Source organism: Lagopus leucura, unplaced genomic scaffold, assembly GCF_019238085.1.
Source record: "Lagopus leucura isolate 7727_CA_CO unplaced genomic scaffold, USGS_WTPT01 Super-Scaffold_54, whole genome shotgun sequence".
In the NCBI taxonomy this organism is placed as follows: Eukaryota; Metazoa; Chordata; class Aves; order Galliformes; family Phasianidae; genus Lagopus; species Lagopus leucura.
Window position 1 is genome coordinate 1,815,770 of NW_024962251.1, and position 15,214 is coordinate 1,830,983.

At 38.5% G+C, this 15,214-nt stretch overlaps 2 protein-coding genes across 3 annotated transcripts in view; both read left to right on the plus strand.

The window, feature by feature from the left end:
* SNX2 (sorting nexin 2) overlaps nucleotides 1–9,380 on the plus strand; it is a 33,368-nt gene extending 23,988 nt beyond the window's left edge. Inside the window, exons 8-15 of the mRNA XM_042873958.1 lie at nucleotides 628–703; nucleotides 1,887–2,000; nucleotides 2,227–2,320; nucleotides 4,089–4,294; nucleotides 5,160–5,303; nucleotides 7,920–8,000; nucleotides 8,108–8,179; nucleotides 8,898–9,380. Of these exons, the coding sequence (XP_042729892.1) occupies nucleotides 628–703; nucleotides 1,887–2,000; nucleotides 2,227–2,320; nucleotides 4,089–4,294; nucleotides 5,160–5,303; nucleotides 7,920–8,000; nucleotides 8,108–8,179; nucleotides 8,898–8,948 (838 nt within the window). The 3' untranslated portion in view covers nucleotides 8,949–9,380. The remainder of the gene's footprint in view (nucleotides 1–627; nucleotides 704–1,886; nucleotides 2,001–2,226; nucleotides 2,321–4,088; nucleotides 4,295–5,159; nucleotides 5,304–7,919; nucleotides 8,001–8,107; nucleotides 8,180–8,897) is intronic.
* A 5,394-nt stretch (nucleotides 9,381–14,774) lies between these two features.
* Nucleotides 14,775–15,214, plus strand: part of SNX24 (sorting nexin 24) — a 77,366-nt gene continuing 76,926 nt past the window's right edge. For both annotated transcript variants that reach the window (XM_042874216.1, XM_042874225.1), the window contains exon 1: nucleotides 14,775–14,874. In XM_042874216.1, coding sequence (XP_042730150.1) covers nucleotides 14,815–14,874 — 60 coding nt within the window. In that variant the 5' untranslated portion in view covers nucleotides 14,775–14,814. The remainder of the gene's footprint in view (nucleotides 14,875–15,214) is intronic.

Genomic DNA, 15,214 nt, shown 5'->3' on the forward strand with positions numbered 1-15,214 from the left:
ATATATATATATATATATATATATATATATATCCTATGTACACTCTATTATGTAAGAATGTTTAAAGCATTTAATCTTTTTTCTTCTCTCTTAAATTGTTTTTCTGTCCTAAAATTGACTGTTCTTAGAGCAGGAGGATTTCATTTTATTGATGAAAATATGAAATATTTTGACACTGTGAAATGTACAGTTATAGGAAGTCCCACCTAAGCTAAGTTAGGAACCAGCTACTTTGGTGTGTTATGGTATGATATACAGTGTGTGTGGCTGCATTTTTATCAGAAGTTTCAGGTTTTGTGTCTACCTTACTAGACTAAGACCTCACTGAATGTTTAAACTGCTTAGTGGTGCTAGCCTATGTAGCTCTTAACCTACAAGTATGTTGAAGGAAGGTGGCAGAATGCAGAAATATGATATGAACATTCAGTAGGGAGGCAAAGGATTGAAGCATTATGGAGCCTGAACTATTCCCTGACATGTTAGGGGTGACTTTACAAGCACTGAAGTCCCATTAGGTAATATGGGACATTGTGTTCTTCCTGCATTATAAAGCTTTTTAGATGGAATTTTTCATTGCTGTCAGACACATTCAATCTGTTATCTAATATTTTAATTTTTAAATCACAGGTATTTACAACGAACAGTAAAACACCCGACCTTGTTACAGGATCCAGATTTAAGGCAGTTCTTGGAAAATTCTGAGGTATTTTAAGTTTTTTCATGTTCTGTTTATTTTTGGATACTGTGACATACAAACTAATGTATTCTCTTTCTGCTGAGACCTAATCTCCTAGATTAATCTAATGTAGAATTGGATTGCACCCTTCATCATACAGTGGTACATGGTACAGAATAATAGAAGGATACTGAGGAAATGGTGTGTGTGTGCATCTGAGAGAAGTTAGGCTTACAGCGACCAAAAGCTATCTGCTGCACAGTTTCTTCTTGAGTTAGTTGGTCTCTGCATTTCTAGTTAATGCTTGTGCACACGGTCGCTATCTGTAATTGATGTTGCTAATAGTTAAGTAAGGTTAAGAATTTAATAGCCTTGGAAACAGGTTTCTTACCTCTGAGAGTCCTTCTTGACATTTGTCAGTGTGATAATGTGAACCTGCTTGCAGTGCTACTGAACAAGCTAGATGTTTTGTGCATAGAGAACTTCAGCCACCAGTGCTATCAGCCTGATACCTACAAAATTAAATATATTGCTGAAGGCATATGGTATCTCTTTATACACGTGCAAAGTGGATTTGCTGTAACGCTGAATTGTCTTTTGGATAATGTTAGTATTTTAGTTATGTGTGTAGTGGATTTGCCAACTGTACTAGCAGACAAAATGTTACATGTGAAAAGTCTGATGTGGGGGCCCACCTTGTACAGCATCTTTAGACTAACTTGAGTAATGCTAATATTTGTTAGCTTACCTTCTGCATATCTAAACAAATGCACAGTTCTCCCAATAATCATGAGGTAGGTGGAAAAATATATCCATCTTTTATGGTTACTATACAGTGCAAATCTTGCATTATGATGAAGTGTTTGACAAATTTCTTCCTTCTAATTGTAAACATTGCTCTTCCTGTAGCAGCTTATTCTCTGTTGCGTATAGGTGGCTAGTTAGGACCTTTAGCTAGTTCATAATAACTTTGGACAAGTTGGCTGATTGTTCCATTTAAATGTAAAGATGTAGAAGAAAAGTAAATAGTCTATATTTTTAAGTTTTCCTCTGAGAATGTAAAAGTAGTAAATCCAAGAAATTAGATTCCACTATATTGAAACACATAGGACTGAAGAAAGCACTATATCCTTTTCTTTCCCCCTTGTGCCCCGTTAAGCCTCCATCCTTTTAACCAGTCTGTTTGCTCTTATTTGTCATTCAATTCCAGCTGCCGAGAGCGGTTAACACCCAAGCTCTGAGTGGAGCAGGAATATTGAGGATGGTGAACAAGGCTGCCGACGCTGTCAACAAAATGACAATCAAGATGAATGAATCGGATGCAGTAAGAGCTGAATTTTCGACTTGAATAATGAGACGAATTAATGAGGCTCAACAATTGCATTTTAAGGCTGTAGAAGTAGAAAATGGGTTATTAATTTGCTTATTGGCTTGGATTCTTAGCTGTATCAGTTGACCACCCTGGCAGTACATGGATAATTTGCTTCTTTAAACAAGAAATGTTGGTGGTAATCTAATTTGTAATGCTTGGTTCTTTCATCTTTTGTCAGTGGTTTGAAGAAAAACAGCAGCAATTTGAGAATCTGGATCAGCAACTTAGAAAACTTCATGCCAGCGTTGAAGCATTAGTCTGCCACAGAAAAGGTAGCTTCTCTTTCATGTGCTTACATGAACTTAAGTTTAGGAAACGGTGATGAAAGGAGAACTTATTGTGTCAGAACTCTTGACTAATGAGTACAGTTATGCAGGAAATTTTAATGCAAAAATCTTGTAATTGTAGCTTTTACTGTAAACTGCTGTATCAATTTGATATACCTGCTATTAATTTTAATTCTCTCTAGAATATCAGCCATCCCTTCTGTTGAACTTGAAAGTTACTATATTGATCTGGTATAGTTTTTTTTCTTTTCTTGCAGAGTTCTAATACCATTCCTAGCAAGGATTCTACTGCAGTAGGCATATATAAATGTATCTCTAGATCTCATGGCAAGAGTAAATTCTTTCTGAGCAAAAAATTACTGCATAAATCCATTCAAACGTTGTATGTTTCTGTACTGCTCTGCTAAATGAGTTTAAGCTCTTAAATAGGCATTTTCTGTTATTCATTTGATTCACATAATGATACATCATCAAGCTGCTGTTCAGGTAAACTTTACTGAAAAGATATTCTAAAAATATCAACTTTGGATTTATTTGTATTAGAGGGAAGTATTGCCTACAAGTTTATGTCTTGACCACCTTTGTAGCTGTTTTGTCAAAGACTGCTTTCCATTACGTAAAAACAAAACAACAAAACCACTTCTATTTGCAGTGCAAAGCTATAAATATGTCTTTTGGTTACTGCGCTACGTTAAAATTTATAGATTATGTTTCAACTCTGTACTTTCAAAAGTACACAGAGCTGCATCTTCCTTATACTACTATGAACTGTTCTCTGTAGTGTAAAAAACACGGACATGAAGAATCTTTGGGCAGATGACCTCAAGCTTGAATAGTATTTTAAGGAGTAATTCAATTGGAAAATTGACATGATTTTTTCTGTTGATTTGAGAAAGTGTTTGTTTAATTTTAAAGAAATTATTTAAATATGAGTATCACATATCTGAAGATGTTTTTTCTTCTGCAAACATTTCTGCTGTTAAGGATTCTACAAAAGCTGTAGAGTTGCAAACAAGCTTGCACTTTCAATTCTTAAGTATTTTGGATAAAAATATATATTCAAAGGTCCTTTATAGGAGTTAACTTTGTACAGGATGATTTGCATGGGATTTGATGAAACAGTTGCCTTATAATTAGTAGTAAATAAGCTGAGAACTTCAGTTTCATAGATACCAGCCAGCCACTCAGGTATATATTGTATTATTTTGTTGTATTTATTTTTTTTTTTCCTCTATGAAGTGTCAAAAGATAGCAGTGTGTTACATTATGTACAATTAGAAGAACTTTAGTCAATAGGACAGTCCAACAAAAATAAATTCACTTGTGGTGGTGGTGTTCTTGTGAAATACATAGGATTTTCCAACTCTTAACAGTGCTTTAGACCAGCTGAGGTTGGTTTGAAGTTGCTTTCAAGGTGACTTGGCTTTGGTTCTGTACGCTTGGACTTTTCCCGAACCAGGCATTTTGTTTATAATGAAGTAACATTTTTTTCCATGTCTCCTGATAGAGATGATAACAGGGTCAGCAAAACATTTACTGATGGAGAATTCTGTGCACTGTGTTCTCCTAAATATGGTTTCATTGTGAATGCCTTGTGTATTCTATCATGAGCTTTAGGAAGTACATCTTCTGTTTTTCATTTGGAATGAAGTTCATGAGGACTGCATTAGGGCCGAGGCTCTGCTGTGTTGATCTGTGCTGCAAAGTAATGTAAGTCGACTACATTGTACTGAATGTTGTTTCTGTATTTTAGAACTTTCAGCCAACACAGCTGCCTTTGCTAAAAGTGCTGCCATGTTAGGTAACTCTGAGGACCACACTGCTCTATCTAGGGCTTTGTCTCAGCTTGCAGAAGTTGAGGAGAAGATAGATCAATTGCATCAAGAACAAGCTTTTGCTGATTTCTACATGTTCTCAGAGCTGCTTGGTGATTATATTCGTCTCATTGCTGCAGTAAAAGTGAGTACTGGCCAAAAAAGAGCTAATTTTGTGTTTAAAGTCACAATCCTCAACTTGTACGTTCAAAGAAAATGAATGTTTGTGTCTATATGTACATTTTTTACACAGTTGACACAAAGCTTTTGCCTTTCATTCTGAGTAAAATAAATAAATTAGTGATCAATTATTCTAGTGTTAAAATTGGGAGGAATTTATAAGATGCAGAAAAAAGGTAATTGGTGAATATCTTCTTTAAGCAGTATTAATTGTATATAGGATCGTAGAATCACAAGGTTGGAAACGACCTATAAAATCATCTAGTCCAGCTGTCTAAATATATGGTTTTAGGGCAAGCTATATGCTGTGAAGTCTAAGCAAGAGTGTGTTTTGGCCACGCTTCTTGGCTAGCCAGAAGCTTCCTTAAATACGAAACAAATATAGATTTTGGATGTACGTGTCATTAAAGAAAGCATCGGGTTCTGTTGTTAGTCATACTGAATAATATAATTAGATTTTGAAATGGAAAGGGATGTCTGAGAATTTTATCCAGAATTACCTCTGGACTTGTCAAAATAATCTTTTCTCTCTCCTCCCTTTCTCCATTTCCACCCCCTTTGGTTGCTTTGGTAATGTTTTGTTGGAATGAGGTACACAATGTACTATGGGGCACCGTCCACTCCGAAGAGGCTTGTTGAATGCCTTCTGTTATTTATAGATCATATTTAGCTGTGCAGCCATGCTGTTAAGTGAAATGCAAGTAGATGTGTTAGACACAGTGAAGTTTGAAAATAATTCTTCTAGTTTTATTCAGAAACACCTCATCCTACAAAAAATTTAAATAGCTGTTACATTTCCAGTTGTTTAATAAATTCCTTCATTCTCACAGGGTGTGTTTGATCACCGAATGAAATGCTGGCAGAAGTGGCAAGATGCTCAGGTTACTTTACAAAAAAAACGTGAAGCTGAAGCAAAGCTCCAGCTTGCCAACAAACCTGACAAGTTGCAGCAAGCTAAAGATGAGATAAAAGAGGTAATGTTATCAAACATTATTTTGGTGATCAGACTTTCTGCTTTGACTCATTCATTCTGCATCAATGCACTACTTTGTACCATTTTTATTTAAGAACTGCTTACTCATTTGCTGTCTGCCATATTTACTGAAATTGTTGAAATTTATTTTAAAAATGTGCACAATTTCTACACATTGTAAGATGTGGAAGGCAGTCGAAAGATGTCTCTACGGAGTCTGGGGAATGGGAGGAGGGAAAAATGGACAAGTTGAATTGCATTTACATTTTAACAAATGACTTGGATAGAAACAGGAGCATCTTCACTAAGATGCTAAAATTTCATACAAAAAAAAACCCACAAAAAAATAATGGAGAACTGTTCCCATGTTTTGCTTTATTGTCCAGCGTTTATCTACCCATATATATTTGTATGTATATATGGTGTGATTTCAGTAAAAATAAGTCTTACATGTTGAAGTGTCATAATTTATACACTTTTTCTATCATGCTTCACTAAGGAAATTGAAGAGGTAGGACAACTTAATTATTTAACATTAATGCATTCTGATTATGCAACAGTATTCTCTCATTAAATAATGGGAGAACGTTAGATTTCAAACCCTGTTATGCAGATATTTTGTTTGGCTTCCTCATTGGTCACTAATCACAAGCTGCTTTGTTCTTTCTATATTTCAGTGTATTTTGCATATGGCGTTGAAGTTTCCCATTAACTTGGCTTTTTCTTTTTCTTTAAAAAAGCCCTTGTTTACTGGGAAAACTTAGTGTGAGTCTTATGTGAGCATATACTTTCTGGTTGGTATTCTTGACGTCATTCATCTGTTCACAGTACAAGTGATGTCATTCCTTGACCAAAATTTTCTTGAATATTGAGAGTAGTAAGAAATAGCCAGTGATCCTTTCTTAGTCCCAGCGTGAAAAGAATTAATGGTGTTGTTCCTGAAGGATGTACTTTTCCTGTTTAGTTTATGACTAAAGAAGGTTGTTAGTAAACCCTCAGCTGGAATATGTGAACGGAAAATGGCTACCATTGAAACAGATTCAAAGTTGCTGATTCTGTAGTGATAATTCTTCTGGCAGAGACATTGCAAAATAGAAAACTACACGGATTGTACTTCGTAAACTGAGTTGTTTTTTGCTGGAAAAAAATAATAAAAGAGTATTTCCAAAAATACCACTATTGAAAACGGGAAATTCCTCTTTGATGGAAACTATAACATGACAGATCATCATTCAGTGATAATTTGTGTTAAACATGGTACCTGGACATGGCAAAGCCAGGATAGGGGTCCATACAGAGTCAGACACTGAAGTCTCCTACAGCTCTAGTTGCAGTGGTAGATCAAAACAGACAGTCTGTGTACCCTTCCCTTGTCCAAGCTTTGTGTTGTTTCAGTTATTAGATAACTCTTAAGGTTGTGTTTCCTTGAAGCAAATCCAGTTATGGCATAACGTGTGGCTTTGTAAATGTGAATCTGAACATAAGGAGTTTCTGAATAAATGTGAACCAAAAATATAAATGTCCAGGTGCTTACTGGAACAGGTTCATCTCGTAACACGACAATAACTTGATAATGCAGCACAAGATGTTTTTATGGATATACAGCACCACTGACAGAAATGTGTTGCCTCCTGGCCTTTTTCTGAAGAAGATAACTGTTATTTGGATATGTTAGCTTCTATGTTTCAGTTCATTTGAAATACCAGTTAACTGTATCTGCAGTGTCAGGCAGCAGATAACTTTTTTCACAGTGTATCTATAGGGATGCTATAAATTAATAATATAAATAATTGTGTTAAAGTAAATGCAAAAGAAAGCCTACTAGTTACAAGATAATGTTTGATGATCATCTTATTGTGTGGCTAGATGTGTTTTGGTATAAACTAAGGATAAATACAACCTACTGTGGTGTAGTACTGTTGTGTAAATGCCACGCTCCCGTTATGACAAAAACCCCAAGCTGTAACACCATTTTCTCTTAATTTTTCTTTTATATTCTTATCTTTAATAGCTTTTTTATTCCTCCTGTCTCGCTAGTCACATCTGAAACAGACACTGTTGTTTTGATTGTCCCAAGCAACTTGCATCCTAACTGGAAGACCAAAAAATGTAGCACTGTGAGCTTGTCATTTCTGACACAAAGATAAGCATATGTATGACTGTAGGCAGAGAGAAAGATTTAATCACTTATTCTGGGACTAGGAAAGTACAGGAAACTGACTTCTGAGACTCTTCTACATTCAGTTAGGTAGGCAGTCACAGAAAGCTTACAGATCGAGGTTTCTGTTACAGCAGCACCCGCAAATAATATCTAAAAAAGCTGTAGGGATCCTCTTCTTTTGCTAAAGAACCTCTAAAATCGATTTTATTAAGCTTTTATTCGTAACAATTCTGAGATGTTTTTGTCATCTACAGATGTCATTATGTTAGATGCCATTGTTTGATCTGATGTCATTGTATTCTGCAAACTGTTATGTAGAAGTCGTTATTTGTCCAAAGGATGAATAGGTCCCTTTCATTTCCTGAATTAATGTTGTTAACTTACTAGGAAGTTCACATACTGATTGACTGTGTGGGAAACACAACGTCTCATCTCTGCATGTCTTTCCTTTGCCAGTGGGAGACAAAAGTTCAACAAGGGGAAAAAGATTTTGAACAGATCTCCAAAACGATTCGCAAGGAAGTGGGAAGATTTGAGGCATGTATAATTTTGTCTAAATAAATGATAGTTTTACTTGAGATGATATTGACATTCAAAGTAAAATTGATAAAGAGGATAATATGCTATAATTTATTTGTTAACAGAAGGAACGAGTGAAAGACTTTAAAACTGTTATTATCAAGTACTTAGAGTCATTAGTGCAAACACAACAGCAGGTAAGAAAAATTTTAAGTTTCATACATGTTAATGTTTAAAATGTTACATACCATTATTACAAAAGACAGTCTTTCAACTACTTCCAGTAGTGCTCTACTGAACGGTGGCTTCAGGTTCCCAGCTGTTACTGGGCTTCCTTGCACAGCTCTCATCTAAGAGAAGCAGGGGAGAAGCTCCTGTTAGGGGCAGAGGGTGTGGGGAGGGTCTTGTCTGTTTTTCTGAAACTCAAATGCTTGCTCTTTAACAGTGGAGTAAATTCTAAATATGTACTTAGACCTACTGAAGAGACTGGAATACTCAAATGCTTATTGCTCTTTTTAAAAGTTTAATGTATTACTGAATATTGTAAAGCAGTAAAGTTGGTTTCAGTGACTCAGAAATAGACTTTGTTCCCTGAAAAGTATTTGCTAACATTTCAGCCTTTTTTAAATTGAGCAACAAAAACATGATGCACGTTAGAGATAAAAGTAGCAAATGAACCTTGCAAACCCATTCTCTGTGTTTTCTGTAGTACTCTGCTCAATGTGTAATGATTACTGTTAACCAGACTTACATATTTTTAAAACTTTTTTTTTGCATCATGTAATAATGAGAGTGGGTAATATTCAGCATCTGTGTTCTTACCTCATCCAGAAGAGAAAGTTTAACGCAAGAGGAGGGAGGTATATTTGTTTTCCATCATTTAGCTATGCAGTGATTCTTTTTTTTTTCTTTAAGCTAATTAAATACTGGGAGGCATTCCTACCTGAAGCCAAAGCCATTGCCTAAAAGAAGAATATTCCAAATGAGAAGACATTCTGTATGTTTCTCCTGGATAAAATTAAATTCCACAGTGAAATCACTTTAAATCATCCAAATAAACCACAATATATTTTATGAATTAACATGTGGCTTTTTTTATAAACTACAGCATTTTATTAACAAGCTGCACGTCCTGACCCTCATTGAAGTGGACTGTGGCATGATGTTCTGCAATACATTGCTGAATTGAACACTATTGTGTCTTAATACTTGCACTAGAATGTGCACTGCAAGGCCAGAAAGCTGGTATTTTTGTTCTTTATGATACAGTGTTCTGTAGTTAATCTGATCTTTGTGAAACAATTTAATTGCTTCGATTAATGTTCACTTAAACATTCCTGTAAAAATCATGTTTTTGTGATCACAGTAATAAAGGGGATATTCATTGTGAAACATTAAGCTCTGTCTTTGTGTCTGTTTGCTATTTCTTACAAGTAGCATTTATAACAATTTGAGATTGCATCAAAGGCTGAACAACACCGAGGAAAGGATTCTGAAGATGGTAATAAGGATCCATAGATAATTACTTGTGGTAAACTCTTTTCTAATGCTTATTTACTTTTTTACAGACATTCTTTTCTACTGAAATTACCATTGCATTAATACTCATGGTCAAAAGACACCTACAGTCTCATACAGAGTTTCTGAAGGACTAAAATTACTTGCATGATCCTACTGGACTGGTAAAGTTCAGCACTCTCCACTTTGAAAATAGCAAAAAAAAAACAACAACAACAAAACAACAACAACAAAAAAAAACCCCAAAGAATAAACAACAACTTGGAAAAATTCTGGTAATCAAAGGAGGAGGAAAAGTCAGTCATTTGGTGGAGAGCATTAGATAGTTGTAAGGGCAGGCATTCTCTTTGAGTAGAAAATGCATTTGCAGGAGCTAATTGTATCTTCTACGGGGAAGAAAATACTGGGACAGTTAAATATTTTTCTGAAATGCATAGCATTAACCTAGGAGATGCTGCTTTGTCTGTAGTGTCTTTTTAATGATACACTGAATTCATCAATGGAGTGTATTGATGTTAACAATTTTAAGACAACGCAACGCGTAAGAGAAGGTGCTCCTTTCAGCTGATCATAAGACTGCAGGACAAGCCTGTGAATTTCTATTGATGGTGAAGATAAATAAACGACCAATACTAATTCTGAACAGAATGGGAAATTGAAAGCAGTTGTAACGTCATACTCTGAGGATCTACAAAACAAAGTTAGAGTAAACTTCCAAGATTACTGTCTTCCAATCTTTTCTGTCTAGAATTCTGCTGACTCAGTATTTCTGGAAATTTTCCAGGGAAGTGGTATGGAGTCAAAGTTATTTGAAAACACATCAAGCCTTTATTGAGTATCTTAAATGCTGCAATGGTAGTACTTTAAGCTTATCACAACCCCATGCATCAGTGGTAGTCATTTGGCTTGTAAGTACTTTTCAAAAGCTCAAGAATGCAGTAAGTTAATGGTGAAGAAATTGTACTAGGCATAATGCTACTAAGTGTTTGGCTTGCAAGATGCTCATGAGAGCTGACCAGCAGCTCAACATTAAACGTGATCCAATGAGAGTGAAGGTGGGTACTGCTGGAGTTAGACTTAAATCAGATATGCAAATCTCAGAATGGATAGAACATACATTAATGATCTTTTTTTCATTGATTTTCCCATCTTTTTTAGAACTTGTTTGTCTTGTATCAGAGCAATTGAATTCAGGATCCACTTTCTTTTCTTTCTGATAGGAGAATGAGAAATAGCCTTCACACAAGTATTCTTGTAGGGATTAGTGGGATTTTTTTGTCTCTAGTACTGGACAACTGAAAACAGAAAAGGCGTAAGTGTGCTTTTCTTCCTAAAACAAGAAGCCTGTAGTGAGTGTAGTAGCATTTTTGGAGTGCAGTGTCACGATGGGTTACTAATACAAAAACAGTGTACTTTTTTTTTCGCATCACTGTGCTCCAGTAAAATGTCACATTTGGCTTGCATAAAACCCTTGTTGTTTCAAGAACCTGTCCGTTTATTTTGTTCATATTCTCCCTGTCCCCTTCCCGGAGTACTACATTCAGGTGCCCAGCACAAGGACAGGAGCAGGCCCAGACGAGGGCCATGGAGAGGATCAGAGGGCTGGAGCACCTCCCCTATAGGGAAGGGGTGAGGGAACTGGGCTTGTTCAGCCTGGAGAAGAGAAGGCTCCGGGGAGACCCTGTTTTGCCTTCTGGTATCTAAAGGCGTCAGCAGAAAATATGAGAGATGCTTTCTCAGGACAAGAGAATAGTTTTAAACTAAAAGAGGGGGGGTTGATATCAGATATTAGGAAGAAATTCTTCTGTCTGAGGATGGTGAGGTGCTGGCACAGACAGCCCAGAGAGGTGGGTGCTCCATCCATTGGAAGGGCTGAAAGCCAAGTTATCCAGTGGGTAGTGTCCCTGCCCCCAGCAAGGGGTTGGAAGTAGATGATCTCCAAAGTCCTCTCCAGCCCAAAATATTCTATAACTGTGAAGATTGAAGGTTTTCCATAATTCCTTGTATGATTAACACCTGTATTGGCAGATGTCATTCAAACCAAGTGAATGGGGGTGCTGCAAAAGTATCATCCGAGAGGAACTCGCTGCAGGGTATTGGACAAAAGTAAATGTTATTTCCCTGAAACTCCACACCTGGTTACTACTGAAGAATCACTTGTCTGAGCATAATGATTGCTGGCAAAATACTCAGCTACTGTATGTAGTTCAAGCAACTACCCTTTAGAATGCTGTGAAAAAAAAAGTAACGAACTCCTTTGTCTAATTTACTTTTTAGATTATGACACACTCAGCAGATATTTAGTACCATGAAGTCTGGATTATGCCCATTCCTGTAGGTTATACTTTTTGGATTAAAAATGTATGCCTATTGAAAGACAACATGACAGCTCAAATCAAGGACATTGTTATCTTTCTAATAATAATATTCAGTCCAGAGAATTCTCTGATTCTTTAGTCACTGTCCATTTTTAAATGGAATAGCCAGTCTTCTTACTATTCTCCATCCTACCTCTCCTGGGTTATTTTTTCTCTGAAGGCCTCATACAGGGATTTGCGTTTTGGCATCTCTCAAATCTGCGCCCCAGATATGTCCACTTCATTCAAATGGTGCTGGAGATGAGCTGCTGGCTGTGTTCAATTTGTAGAGCAGAAAGACTAGCAATCTGAATCTGACCAAATATGAATCTATTGTAACTGCATAGGAAAATTAACTTCAATATTGAAACGTGAAGAATTGGGGTTGCAGGGTGATTCAAATTGACTCTTACTTGCAAGTATGCAATTCTTTGTGTCTTTTGTTGTTGTTTCTTGGGGGTTTTTTTTGTTCATTTTCCAGTGTCAAGTACGAGAACTTCCAAATAAGCAAAATAACATTTGACCGTGCTACTGAAATAGTTTGTGGCAAGGTGGTTTTGTTTTCTTCTGCTTGCTTCTCTGTCTCAGAATCAGCAAGGCAGTGACTAATATCAGGAAGGCAAACAAAATAATCAAAATCTGCCTCCTGTCATTGAGAAACTTAACAAAATAGGTGTCAGAAAACAGTTTACACAGAGGATATTTATATGAAAACAAAAAAAAACAAACAAAAAAAAAGAAATAAGCAATAGAAATGAAAAGGGGAGAGAAAACTCAAGATAAGTCATATAGCTGTGGTTTAGAGATACCGAGATAGGAAGAGCAAAAGGAAGGAAGATAGCACAAATCATGAGAAATAAAATGCCTTTATCTTAGCCTCACATCTGTTGTGGTGCTTGGGGAGGCTGCGCAGGTTAGAGGAGCACTGCACTGTATGAAAGTCTGTGGTTATCTTATGTAGTGGTAACAGACTCATTTCCCCCTTGCCCCACAACCCACCTCATACATGCTCTCCTGCTGTTCAGAAAACTACTTACTTGTCAGCTCCAAGCATTCTGACCATTAGCAGAAAGGAGAAACAAGCTTTTTCTTCGATACTGTGAGTTACTGCAGAAAATTGGCTGATCTTTCCAGACTCAGCCTTTTCCACCTCTTTTTCCAATGCAGTCCTGTTTGCACTTGCTGGCTGCTGAAAGTCCTCTGTGACACTTTGGAAACAGCTGCATCTGCACCAAAGCAGGAGGGAAGATATGAACTCCTTAGTAAACAGATTTTGCTTCTCTGCATGAAGTTTTCTGATGCTTGACTTCTTACTGTTTATTTAGGATACCAGTGTCTGTCTGGTCACCAATTTACACAATGCCAGCTTTCTGGTAGCACCTGAATAGCTAGCAAACTGTTTGCATGGTTTTCTACTCACATTGATGGCATTTTATGGGTTCCAGTTTCTTAAATTTTTGTTTCTCGAAGTATGAGGTAGGAAGATGGTCCTTGGTCTGCTAACCATGTGGAGAAATCATGTTTTTTCTCGGAACTTTACCATGGAACTTTAGAGATACACAAACTAATGATGATCTATTGTTCAAATTAAGCGTTTAACATTCCAAAGCGTATTGATGCTTTCGAATGCAGCTCAACATGTAATCTTCCCTGTTCCTCCTGGCTGATGCACAGTCACAAGTTCTATTATGTGCTATTGAATTTGAAACCAGATTAATGTCTCAAACTTTTCTTTGTCAATAAGTTAGATGGTATAGGGGTGAAAAGCAGCTTTTTGAAATTACTGGTTATTAGATTGCCAACAACCACAAATATCCCTCCTGTGAAATTCTTCCATTGGCTTCTCATCAGTGCAAATGCATTGCACCACTCAAATTGTTCATCCACTTTGCACTCGGAGAACAGAAACCGAGCCTGAAACCAGAAACTTCCAGTTACAATAGCATGATAATTGATAATTCTTCTTTATCATGCTCAGATTTAATGGCCCAATTAAACTGTTAATACATGGCATGTCTTTCCTTGGGATGATTATAATAAAGTTTCCCTTGGGGAAAAATCAAACTCCTTGTTCAATGCCTTTGGTTTGACTGTGTTCCTAGGGCTTGACACCTGCAGCAAAAGAAGTACCAAGTAGGACTGGGAATGAAAATCTGTTTTCTTGAGCCACCGTTACCGCAAGGCAGCACAGCGCTATCCCGATATCAGCAGGAGCAGCACGTAGCAGCACAGTGCACATGTCCAAGGATATTAGTTTTGATTTCACACCGCTTTCAATAATGATAAGCACTTAGATTGTTTGGGATTAGCTTTTTTTCCTTCTTGTTCTTAGTAAACAGCATTTTATTTTGTACTGAATTCTTTGGGCCACAGGTCTTTGCTTAGAGAAAAACACATTTAAATTTACCTGGCAGTAAAACATGGAGAAATGGAGATAAAAACAGCTTTCTGTCATCCTGCTGTGCTTCCAGGCGCTGTGAGCCCTGCAGGAACTGCACTGATGTCTGCAGATACGTCAGTGTGAGCCCTGCAGGTACGTGGTTCTGAGCCCTACAGGTGCATGGCTCTGCACCCTAAAGCTACGTGGTTCTGAGCCCTACAGGTACGCGTTTGTGAGGGAGCAGTGCATGGCCGCAGCCTCTCCTGCCCATCACTGGAATCTCCTGCGCTTCTCGATTTCCTCCGTTATATTTTGGACTGAGCGTTGTCATCCAGGCAACTGTTCTCAGCGCTGAGCCTCCTCTCCATTCCAAGCACCCTCTGACACCGCGTCTAACCCCGTCACACCCGATCGCCCGCCCCATCGCACCCCGGCCCGTCCCGTCCCGCCCCCCGCCCCGCGCGGTGTCACGTGCGCGGAGTCACGTGCTGCCCGGAGATGGCCGCGGCGGCGGCGGCGTTCGTCGGGTGCCCGCGGGCCTGAGCGCGGCGGAGCGGCGTGCGGTCGCCGGGCGGCCATGGAGGTGTACATCCCCTCCTTTCGCTACGAGGAGAGCGAGCTGGAGCGGGGCTACACGGTGAGCCGCTCCGCCCCGGGCCGGGCCCGCCCGCGCCCGCGAGGGGCTGCGACCCGGCCGACTGAGGCTGCGGTGGTCGCGCTGGGATGGGGCGGAGGGGGCACGTCCAGGCGGGGAGGCGAGGGAGGGAGCCGGACTTCTCGGAGCCGGGCCGGCGGCCGTGCTGCCGCGGCCGAAGGCACCGCTATGCCCGTCCCGGCGGGTTCCAGCAGCGGCCGCCGCCTCGGAGCGTTCTGCAGAAAGCAGGCGGCGCCGGCTTCTTTCCTCACGTGCGTTCGTTCGGAATCGCGTCCCCCAGAGCGGCTCCGTGTAGGTAAATGGCGTGGAGCGCTTCCCTCCT